Raw genomic sequence first — 12,303 nt, forward strand, 5'->3', positions numbered from 1 at the left:
TCAACATGTAATCCTCAACACTATCCCCATCTAATCCTGAAAACACTAAATTACTTGATCTTGGAATTAGAAATGAATTTGGTATAGATTATCTCAAAATGCATAATGTCCGTTATCTACAGGAAATGTATCTGAAACAGCTTTATAAATGGAAAACATGATAGGAGACTCGTGTGTGTGTGTGTGTGTGTGTGTGTGTGTGTTTAATGTAGTTAAGAAATAAATAGTTTGGTTTTTAAAATTTTTCAAATATGTAGTTCTTTATACTTAAGGGAATGACTGTAAGAATGGCATGTGGAAATGTTCTTGCAGGTAATATTGTTGATCTTAAAATACTAATAAATGAGGTCTCATATTGATTGCTGGAAACTGATATTTTTGAACTTCAGTCTTGAGACTTAGAAAGCTAGACAAATAGGAGACTACTCTTCATTTCACTTGAGAGAGCAAGAGATATGTTCTTTAACATTGAGGGAGTAGCTTTTAAAATAAGTCTACCTTGATAACCTGAGATTTTGAATGCAGACAATACAAGGATTTAAAATACTTGAACCATCAACTTTTTTTCTTAAGTATAGCCAGAATGCTCTTTATTTTTTTTTTAATTTGTTGATGGGTTAAATATTTTTCTTTTTTTTTTATTAAATTTTACTCATTTTCATGAACATTTACAGAGATTTTGGGTTTCCATTCATTCATTGTTGCACTATTTTCTCTACCCTCCCCCCCAGTTTGTTCCTCTTCACCCCCCCCTTGAAAGTCTGTTTTAATTGTCCCATTGCCACAGTGCTTGTCGAAACCAGTTCTGATTAATCTCCTTTGTCAGTGTGTCCTTTGCCATTCCCTATCACTACTCCCTGAGAGAGACTTCAACCTGATTCATAAGGAAAAGGGGATGGCGTATTCTCTTAGCTACTTCCTGCTGAAAAGGTATGGTGTAGGTTTCAGGGTGAAGATCTTCTCTCACTACTCTAAAGGGCCCCTTTGGCAATAGAAAACACGTAGACTATTGTAGAGATTGATTTTGGAATTTAGATGCACTGTTATCAATTGTGCTTAGCCGTACATGTTCATTCCTTGAAGATGTATCATGGAAGTGTTGCAGCCTAGAAGACACAAATTTAACTAACAAGTTAAAAGTACATGAGTCAAAAATTAAAAAGCAATAATATTCCAAGTAGAGGTTCTAATAGTGGCACAAATCAAGTTACAGAGGGAAGGTAGTTCTTACAATAAAAGGCTTATTGACTAGCACTTTGTCTATTATAGTATAAAAGTTAGGAACCACAAGATGTAGAGGCTCAACTATGTCATTTATTGTTCTTAAGTCCTGGACCAAATTCTGTCTACCTCTGGGTTGTTTTAGAACCATCAACTTTTGTCCATCTGTTAGAGGCCACTTGCCTTTACTGATCACATTATTAAATGAGAAGTAAACCCACTCATGTGCTGTCTTCTGTTTCTGAGGGAGTATGGGAAGTAGTGTGAAGGATTTTGTGTAACTACCTATCCTCAAGGGAGTTCTTGTAGTTTACTGGATACAGAGTTGTGCTGCCAATTCACAGGCTAGTGGTTTGAATTCACCAGGTACTCTGGAAGAAAGATAGGCAGTCCCCTCTCATGCCATTTACAGCCTCTGAAAACCTCCTGGAGCATCAGCTGAGTTGGTTCCGACTGGATGGTGTATAACAACAATAACTACCTGTGCTTTTGTTTATGTAAGTAATTAGATTTAGATGCTGTTACATTTTTTCAAAATAGAAATGTTTAAAAAGTTTTAGTCCTTATATAGCTTGTCGTGTACAAATGTCAGGTCATATTCAACTATCTCTGTAAAAAAGACTTGTTTTGAAATGAATTATATTTTATTGGTCATAATTCTTTTTTTTTACCGTAATTTTATCTTTCTCAAGTTTTATTTTAGTTAATGTTAAAATCTTATTTTCTTGAGCCCGTGTTAACTCAATGTTGAGTAGGTTTACATTAAAGTAGAAGAATCAGCTGTATTATAAACCTATATATTACTGTCATTTTAAAAATTTTGTTATGAATAATTTTGTAATACTGTTTAATTTCTTTTCTTTATACAGACTCTGGAACTTCTTTACAGAATTACTAATGCACAAAATATAACTGTTATTGTCCAGAAGATGCTTGAATATTTGCATCAGAGCAAGGAAGAATATATCATCGTGAATTTGGTTGGCAAAATTGCGGAGCTGGCTGAGAAATATCCTTTGTTGGAACCATGAATCATAAAATACATTTAGTTACACAATGACTTTAGAAAAATTGTTATAGATATTGCTACTCAAGAGGTTAGAAACCCAGGAATAGCTCCCATATCTGATGTTTATGTTTTTCTTGTCAAAAATAGGAATTTGCAAAGACTTCGTAGGGCACTGCTTTCTTTTTTCTTTTCATTTGATTGGTTGATATTATGAGCAGGAACATGAAGATAAAGTAACTTGTATTTGGTTCCTTTTCCCTCTAGCTCTTAGACCTTACTTACTTTCCAATTAAAATTCTGTTTTATTTTTATTGAAAATTTAAAACTTGTATCATTTCCACATTATGTTGGACATAGGCAGTCATAATAAACAGTTGGGATTCATTCACAGTTTACTTCACATTTAGATGTCAAAAGAATCTCACTAAGTTATGTTGTGTACCATTAAGTCGGAACTGACCCATAGCTGACCCTCCAGTGGGTTTTCAGATACAGTTAATCACATGGGAGGAGATACCTTATCCTTCTCCCCCCGAGCAGCTGGTGACCTCCAAGCACGTACCTTCGGGTTGCAGCACAGCTTCTTGCCACTAGGCCATCAGAGCTCCCTACTAAGGACTAAATTATAGGGACATGTAATTCTTTTAAACATATTTATAATTTTTTTTTAAAAGAGTGGATGATAGTAAATTATCTTGGAAATTGCTTAAGACTATTTTTGTCAAGAAATAGTTTTGTCCTAGCCATTGCTATAACTCTGGCCTGTAGAATCATAAAATTTTAAAATGGAACAGGAACAGATTAGACAAGAGGTTAAACAACCTGTTCAACTAAACATAACACAACATTTAATCTCTCTGAAGTACATATAATTTTCCATTTTTTAAATTTGTTCCTAGTTACATAATTGAGATCTAGTGGCGTAGTAGTAAGGAGCTGTACTGCCAGCCAAAAAGTACAGGGTTCAAATCTACCAGCTTCTCCACTGGAGAGAGATGGGTAATCTTCCCCCTGAGCAGTTTTCTGCCTGTGAAAACCTCTGGAGGATCAGCTATGAGTTGGTCCCAACTTGATAGTACATAAAAACACGTTAGATAATCAGTGACTTTCAATTACTGCACATTTATTAAATGCCTATTATAAGCACAGAGAGTCTTGTAGGTATGGTGGATTAAATGTTGGGTTATTAACCAAAAAGTTGTTGGTTCAAATTCAACGACTCTGCAGGAGAAAGATGAGTCAGTTGGCTTCTGTAAAGATTCCTTATGAAGAAATCCTGAGTCAGTTCTGCTCTGTCCTATAAGGGTCTTCACATTTTAGAATTGATTGGACAAGCTATGAGTTTGGTTTGAGTACTATATGCAAGGCACAGTAGTACCTGGTGACGTGAAACTAGCTTATTACTAATAAATTTCAATGAAATAAGCTTTTATTGGAAATCTTATTTATATAAAGGCAGAGTACTGGAAAATTATTTCTAGAAGTTAAATGTAAAAATGTTTACCAAGGGTGAGTTAAAAGTCTTTTCAAAGATACTGCATAAAGGATAATTTTAACAAGTGATATTTGGAAATGTATGTCTTCTTGACTCTATTGACACATATGCCCCTGGTAATGCCTGGTTTATTCAGACAATGAATGCTGTATTTTCAGTGGGAGGAGATGTAATGCATCCTGATATTCCTAGTAACTTCCTGAGACTGCTAGCAGAAGGTTGGTAAACAGCTGCATTCTGTAAGATTTTTTATATGAAATGTTTTTATTGCAAATTCTTTAGGGAAATTTAGTAGAAATTAAAATGGCACAATTTCTTTGTAGGTTTTGATGATGAAACAGAAGATCAACAATTAAGACTTTATGCAGTTCAGTCTTACCTCACTTTACTAGATGTGGAAAATGTGTTCTATCCACAGAAATTTCTTCAAGTTATGAGTTGGGTGAGCAAAATACACTACATAATCAATTTTAGAGCATATTTTTTTCATAGAAACCACATACTGTTGATGTTGTTAAGGTGTCATGGTGTTGACTAGGACCCAGAGCAAGCCTATGAACAACAGATACGAGCCTTGTGTTATCCTGCACCGTCCTCATGGTTTCTGTTATCCTCAAGCCCATGCTTACAGTCACTGTGCCAGTCTCTCTTGTTGAATGTCTTCCTCTCTTTTGCTGACCCTCTACCTTTCCCAGCATGGTGTCATTTTCCAAGAACGAGTACCTCCTGACAATATGCCAAAAAGATGTGAGATGAAGTTTTGCCTTCCTTGCTTCCAAGGAGCACCTTGGCTACACTTCTTTGTTCTTTTGGCAGTCCATAGGCTCTTCTTCCTCTTCTCCAGCACCACAATTAAAAGGCATTGTTCCTCTTCGATCATCCGTAGGCATTGTCCAACTTTCAAATATATAGGAAGCAATTGAAAAGAACAGTGGATTGAATTAGGCACACCATAGTCTTTAAACTGACATCCTTGCCTATTATTGCTTTGGAGGTGTTCTTGAGTTCAGATTTTCCTAGTTAGCAACCTTTTGATTTCTTGACTGCTACAACTTGGTGTTGATTGTAGATCAAGTAATAGGAAATTGTTGACAACTTCACACTTTTTTCCATCTCTCATGATTTGCCTTTTGTTCCATTGGTGAGGATTTTTGTTTTCTTGATGTTGAGATGCTATTTGAGACTATAATCTTTTATCTTCTACAGTAAATACTCCAAGTCCTCTTTCTTTTTTCTGCAAACAAGATAGTTTGATCTATGTAACACAAGTTGTTAATGATTCTTCCTCCAATCCTTATGCCACATTCTTCTTCAGATAGTCCAGCTTCTTTACTGATTTGCTCAGCATGCAGATTTATTAGCTATGGAGAAAGGATTCATTCCTGACCCACACCTTTCCTGGTTTTGAAACCATGCAGTATTCCCTTAGTGTAGTATGTTTTCTTCTGAAATTATTCACTGATACTCCATCAACCCCTTTGGCAGGCAGTTAACTCTTATTGCCAGTGGCTGCATTCTATCATTTAACTATCCTTTATTCTTTCTTTCTACTATCTTATATGTTTAGTTTTTTAAGTGTAAGTATATGTTTCAATAACTCTCCGTGTTTATGACATATTTGTTGTATTTCCTGTGTGAGAATTCATTTGTGAATATTCACTATACTGGGCCGTTAGTTGTTTTAAGACAACACATGTTTATTATCTCACAGTTTCTGTGGCTCAGTAGTCCAGGAATGGCTTACCTAGGCTTGTTGTTAGGTCTCATAAGGCTTCAGTGAAAGTATTGGCTGGAATTGCTGCTCTCTCATTTGAACCTTGACAGGGGAAGGATCATCAACTCTGGTCGATGACAGAATTTAGTTGCTTGTGTATATAGTGCTGAGCACTTAGATTATTACTCGCACTTGTAGAAAAGCGCCCTGGTAGCATAGTGTGTTATAATGTTAGACAGCTAAGAAACTGAAAGGTCAGCAGTTTAAATCTACCAGCCACCCTATGAAAGAAAGGTGGGCAGTCTCCTATTAAGACTTGCAGTCTTAGAATCCCTGATGGAGGAGTATCAGGAGTCAGAATTGACTCCTCAGTAGCGAGTTTGACTTTTTTGTGTGTTAGCACTTAAAACCTGCCGTCAGTTTCTTGTCACATGTCTCATGTCCTTCCATGAGAGCTTGCTTCATTAAAACCAGCAAGGGTCTTTTCAAGACAATTTTATGAATTGTAGTTGCACATAATTTGCTATATCCTTTTGTATATTATACATGACAGGGAACAAGCCACAGGTTTTACCCACACTCAGAGGATCTCACATGACATGGATTTCATGAAGTGAGAATCATGAGATTACTCTAGAGTCTCTACCACATGTGCATATTAGTAAGTATTATAGGTGTTGCTGCATGATTGTCTTACAGACATATTTGCCAGATATTGTCATTCCTCGAGTCCCTAAGTCCTTAGTGGTTTGCCTTTTCTCCATTGTTCTTAGTCTTTTCTGTCTGATACATATAATGTTCAAGGTTTTTAAGTATACTTAGCAGAAAAAATAGGGAAAAGTACATCTACTCAAACTTTCTAAAGCAGAAGTTCATTGTCCATTTTGAACTTGGAGTTTCCCTTTATAGATATTTTCCATGTTTTTTTTTCTAGAAATTATTTCAACTGCTTAAGGATCAAACTTAATTTAGTCCTGTTTCTTCTTTCTTCTTTCTTGCTGCTAGCTATAAATTCATCTTTTACTTCTCTCCCACTTTTCTCTTTTTCTTGCTGCCAGAAATATGAAGCTATTCCATAAATACTACTTAGCTAAGACTCACACTCATTAAGGTATGTTTATTAGTTATTCTTAGACTTCTAGGATTCAATGTCACCGAAATAAAGTAGAAGTTAAAAAGCGATATATACTATAGTTTATGTCCTTTAATGTCTATACTGTGACCCATCTACAGCAGGATCTCTTGATACTAGTTTAGAATGTATGTATTAGATCCCCACGGCAGCTAAACTATTGTAATCCTTGAGGATGGAGTCTAGAAACGTGTATTGCCATCAACCATCTCAGGAGACTTTTAAGCATATATAGCATATGAAAACCACTTGTTTAAATGTTTATTTAGAGTGCTAGTAAAAACCAATAACCAGCTGTTTGAATTCAGAAGAAATTTACATTGATGTATGCATTGTTAAAAACAAAGATTAGGAAACCTTTTTTTCAAAAACAGATTTTTATTTCTTAATATAGTTTGGAACCTAAAATTTGTAATACATTTATCTAAAACTTTCTTCTCTGTGGACTATTTTTAATCTAGATTGAGTATTTTGCTTAGTAGAGTTTGCTGTAGAATTTGATATTTGTGTATAACTACTTCTATGTTTTATTTATAGGTATTGGGGGAATATTCCTACCTTTTGGGTAAAGAAACACCTGAGGAGATTATTGCCAAGCTTTATAAGTTACTTATGAATAGCTCCGTTTCTTCGGAAACAAAAGCTTGGTTAATTGCTGCTGTGACCAAGTTGACACCCCAAGCACATTCATCTGACAAAGTTGAGAAGTTAATCCAAGAATTTACCATATCTTTGGATACATGTTTGAGACAACATGCATTTGAATTAAAACATTTGCATGAGAATGTAGAACTTATGAAGAGTGTGTTTCCAGTTGATAAGAGTTGTGAAGACATTATGGTAAGGCATTTTTGTTCCTTCTTATAAAAATTGCGTTATATTTAAATGTAGATGTAGAGTAATTCTTGCATTTGTTTTACAGTTTCTTTTCTTTTTTGTGTCTGTGTACAGTCAAATGGGATCTGACTGGTACAGGAGGAGATTGTCCCTCCTCCTCTAGCAGAGCATCTGGTGGATTCGATAATTCTTGCATTTGTGATATATTAGGAATATCCCAAAATTTAGTATCTTTATCACTTCAAATAAAGTTGGTATTTTTCTCACATTAGGCTGAGAAGGAAGAAGTCAGAAATGTCTTTTATTTTGATCTTTTGAACTTCTATATCCTAAGTAATTTTGTTCTTTTTTTAAATTAGAATTTTTTAAAAATGTCTCCATTTTATTTTATCTTTTCTGTAACTTCAGCTATTTTTAGAATCTGACTACCTAGCTTTCTTTGTCTTAACTTGCTTCCAGCTCTTTTGCCCAGAGTGCTCAGTTACCACTTTCCCTCTTAATTCATATTATTCTGTTTTCAAAGATGTATGTGATTGAGAAAATTTCCAAAGAGAAATAAAGTTTGTTCAGATTGCTATGTGATAGTTGTCACATAGTTGAGAAACAGGAATTGGTGTCACTTAGTTGAGAAAGAGAAAAACATTTGTAGTATTTCCACTAATTCTGAGCTGTATTTCCCTGGTTTATATTCACAGTTTGTGTTCATTGGTTTTTTCAAGTAGTTCTTAAAGTTAGAGGCCTTGCCTTAATATTTGATAGGCATTCCACAGGATGTTGGAATCATGAATGAATCTTCTATACAGAGTATTAAACTCTTATTGTTTTGTACCATTGAGTTCAGATCTACTCATAGCTGACTCTCAAGTAGATTTTCAGGGGCTGTAAGTCACATAGGTAGGCATTGTTCATCTTTCTCCTGTAGAGCTGCTGGTGGATTTGAACCATGTACTTTTAGGTTGGCAGTGTGACTCCTTAACACTAGACCACCAGAACTCCTTAGTACTAAATGAGATAGATGGTATATTCTTCCTTGCTCATGATAGAGATAGCCTAGCCCTTTTGCTTTAAGAATTTTGCTGAATATTATTGACATTAACAGAAAGATGGAAACAACCCAATTGTTCATCAGCAAATGTGTGAATGGAGAAACTTGGATGGTGGTGGTAGTGGTGGTTGTTTTGTACTGTAGAGTCTAAACCAACAAATAGCTGACCCTTCAGCAGGTTTTCAAAAGCAGTTACTAGCATGAGAGGAAAGTGCCCATCCTTCTCCCTTGCAGCAACTGGTGGAATTAAACCACGTGGCTTCTGTTCAAAGTAGCCGCAGCTTCCTGGTACTAGGCCACCAGTGCTCCTATTTTTGCCCATCAGCAAAACTATGGTGCCCAGTAGAATACAACATTGAAAACAATCAGGAATTTGTGAACCACTGAATAACATAGATGAATCTATAAGACATTATGCTGAGTGAAAATAAGTCAGTCTCAAAAGTGTAACAATTGCAAGTATTGTTGTTAGGTACCATTGAGTCAGCTATGACTCATAGTGACCCTATGGATAACAGATCTTCCTTTCCCTATCTTGCATCATCCTCACAGTTTCTAAAATGCTCAAGCCCATTGTTGAAACCACTGTGTCATTCCATCTTGTTGTGAATCTTCTTCTCTAACTCTCCACCTTTTTCAGCATGATGTCCTTTTCCAAGGATTGGCACCTCTTGACAACATACCTAAAGAATGTGAGGCCGAGTTTCACCATCTTTGACTCTAAGGAGTACCCTGGTTGCACTTCCTTCAAGAAAGACTTGATTATTCTTTTGACAGGCTATCCAATATTCAGTATTATTCTTCAGCATCACAACACAGAGGCCTCAATTTTTCTTCTGTCATTAGTATTGATTGTCCAACTTTCAGATGCCTTGAAGTACTTGAAAATACTATGGCTTAGATCAAGTACACCTTAAGTCTTTAAACTGATACGGTTCCTCTTTAGAACTATAGAGGGATCCTTGATGTCAGTTTTGCCCAATGTAATACCGCATAATTTTTTTACTGCTGTTACCCTGAATGTTGATTATGGATCCAAACAAGATAAAATTGTTTACAACTTCAGTCTTTTCTCTATCTTGTGTTGCCTGTTGGTCAAAGGTGAGGAATTTTGTTTTCTTGATGTTGAGATAAAATCCATATTGCTGTCTTTGATTTCTGTAGTAAGTGCTTCAAGCCCTTCTTCACTTTCTGACAGCAATGTTGTATCATCTACCTAACACAGGTTTTTGATGAATCTTCCTTCAATCCTGATACCACATATTTCTTTATAGAGTTAAGCTTCTCAAATGATTTGCTCAGCAAACAGATTGAATAGGTATGGAGAAAAGATACAACCCTGATAGACATCCTTCCTGATTTTAAACTGTGCAGTGTTCATTTGCGCTGTTTGGATAACAGCCTCTTGGTCTAGGTTTCACAGGAGCATTCTTTAAATGTTCTGGAAACACTTAAAGACACTTCTTAGTATTAACCATAACTTGTATGATCCATACAGTCAAATGCCTTTGCATAGTTGATAAAACACAAATAAACATCTTTCTGTTGTTCTCTGCTTTCAGTCAAGATCCATCTGGCATCAGCAGTAATGTCCCTCATGTCATGGCCTCTTCTGAATCCAGCTTGAATTTCTGTATATTGTAGAAGACTGCTATTATAAAAAAGCTAAAGAAAAGTTTGCATGGAAAGAATCATAATTGATTATTCTAAGGAAAAAATATCCAAAGGAATAAATATCATGCATAGTTGATTATTCTAAGGAATAAGTATTTCCCTCTTGTTGTTCCTCTTAGAGGCCTGACTGTTGTTTAGATAAAAGTTCAGCAACATGGGTGGTTTTAGCTCCAGGCTTGAAGGTGTCTAAAGACCATGCGTCTATGGTCATATCACCATGAACTCTCTTGATCTTGTGTGATCTTGGAAGCTAAGCAGAGCTGGATCTGTTTAGTACTTGGATTGGAGGCTGCCTGGGAATACTAGATGATCTAGGTTTTTTTAGCTCTGGGAAAATAGTCTGTTGTGTTGTGCTGGTAATTGAAAGGTCAGCAGCTCTGTTGACCAGCAGCTCTGCGGGAGAATGATAGACATTCTTCTCTTAAGATATGTGACTGGGGAAGAACACGGTTCTGAATGTGATTGTTTGGTACTATGTGCTGTTGAGTCTGATCCAACCCATAGCTGAGTTTCCAGTGAGTTTTCATAGGGAGTAAATTGCATTACCCGTCTTTATCCTACAGCACAGCTGGTGAATTCAAACTCCTTACCTTTGAGTTGGCAGCACAGCTGTTTACCACTGGACCGCAAGGGCTTCTCCTCAAAGTAGAATCTGCTTTAGTTGCACAGATGAAGTAAAGCTTTCAGCAAATGAAAGAACTTTATTTGCTGATGTGGCAAGCAAAAAGTGGGAGAAATAGCAGCAAACATTTATCAGTAATTGGAACATGGAGAGTATTAAGTAGAGATTTAGGAAACTTGGAAGTTGTTAAAAATGGAATGAATAAAGATTAACATCTTAGGCATTCGTGTGTTGAGATGGCCTAGTGCTGGCCATTTATAATCAGATGATCATGTAATATACTGTGCCAGAAATTACTTATTGAAGACTGATGGAAAAATCATTCAAAAAGAATATTTTGAGATCTGTGTTTAAGCATAATACTGTGAATGATAAGATAGCATCCATATGTAGTTAAGCAAGACCGTTAATGTTATTCAAATACATACAACTATTATTCAGATACATACACCAACCACTAAGGCAAAAAATTAAGTAATTAAAGATTTATACTAATTTTTGAAAATTGCATTAGAACATCAGGAAGTCAAAACAAAGGGGAGAATTACAACAACATGGAAACAGACCTAATGTCCAATCACAACTGAATGGATTGAGAAATTGTGGTACATTAACACAAGGGAATACTATGCAGCACTCAGGACCAATGATTTAGAAAATACTACATAATTTGGGAAAGACTGAAAAGCATTATGCTAAGTGAACTAACTCAGTCTCATAAGGACAAATACTGCATAAAGCCATTATTGTAAAAATAGAAGGATGACTTGTAAAACGTGTATGGTGACTCAAGAGGGGATGGGGTGGGAGCAAAGGGGTGAGGATGGGTAGGGGTGAAACCAAAGGGTTGTACATTTTGGTGGGTAGAGGGAGGGGGGAAATGAAATGGAAAAGATCCAATGGGGACCTGAAAAGACAGTGTAATGATAGACAGTGTTAAATGGTAATTAATCTTATAAAACATGATTGGGATTGATTGTATGAAACGCAATGTGAATGAAGAATAGTGTGAAACACAATGTAGAAAAACTTTGTAAGCAAACAAATAGAAAATAAATAAAAAATAAAAACCCTAAAAAAATACAAAAACAACAACAAAGGGGAAAAATGCTGAAGTAAAAGAAATAAACAGAAGATTTCATAGAGTAGCTTGAGAAGACTAATCAAAGTATTACAACAGAATATGCCAAAAGCTCGAGAATAAAAAGGTAAGAACTCGCTCAGCATTTTCAAGGTTGAAAGAATAGAAAAACAAATTCAGATGTTGAGTTGCAATACTGAATGCCTGCTTGGGCATAATCTTGAATGAACCAGGAAACGTCATAAGACAGTGCAAGGAATACAAAGTCATTCGACCCAAAAGAACTGATTGACATTGAAAAATGTCAGGTAACACTGACTTTCAGTCTGAATTTAATAAAAAAATGTAACCAGGAAGTATTCATAATTGGAATGATTGGAATACAAAAGTTGGAAACAAAGAACTGTAGTTGGAAAATACAGGTTTGGTGATAGAAATCCCAAGATGGAATTTTCTACAATCAATGATTCATT

The 12,303-nt window shown here is 35.6% G+C and overlaps 1 protein-coding gene across 1 annotated transcript in view; it reads left to right on the forward strand.

Annotated features, from left to right (window-relative positions):
• AP4E1 (adaptor-related protein complex 4, epsilon 1 subunit) overlaps positions 1 to 12,303 on the forward strand; it is a 91,879-nt gene that overhangs the window by 48,909 nt on the left and 30,667 nt on the right. Inside the window, exons 11-14 of the mRNA XM_006895314.1 lie at positions 2,091 to 2,230; positions 3,831 to 3,943; positions 4,049 to 4,167; positions 7,109 to 7,411. Of these exons, the coding sequence (XP_006895376.1) occupies positions 2,091 to 2,230; positions 3,831 to 3,943; positions 4,049 to 4,167; positions 7,109 to 7,411 (675 nt within the window). The remainder of the gene's footprint in view (positions 1 to 2,090; positions 2,231 to 3,830; positions 3,944 to 4,048; positions 4,168 to 7,108; positions 7,412 to 12,303) is intronic.

The sequence above is a fragment of the Elephantulus edwardii genome, unplaced genomic scaffold, assembly GCF_000299155.1.
Source record: "Elephantulus edwardii isolate Elephantulus edwardi_28Jun2011 unplaced genomic scaffold, EleEdw1.0 scaffold00164, whole genome shotgun sequence".
NCBI classification, from domain to species: Eukaryota; Metazoa; Chordata; class Mammalia; order Macroscelidea; family Macroscelididae; genus Elephantulus; species Elephantulus edwardii.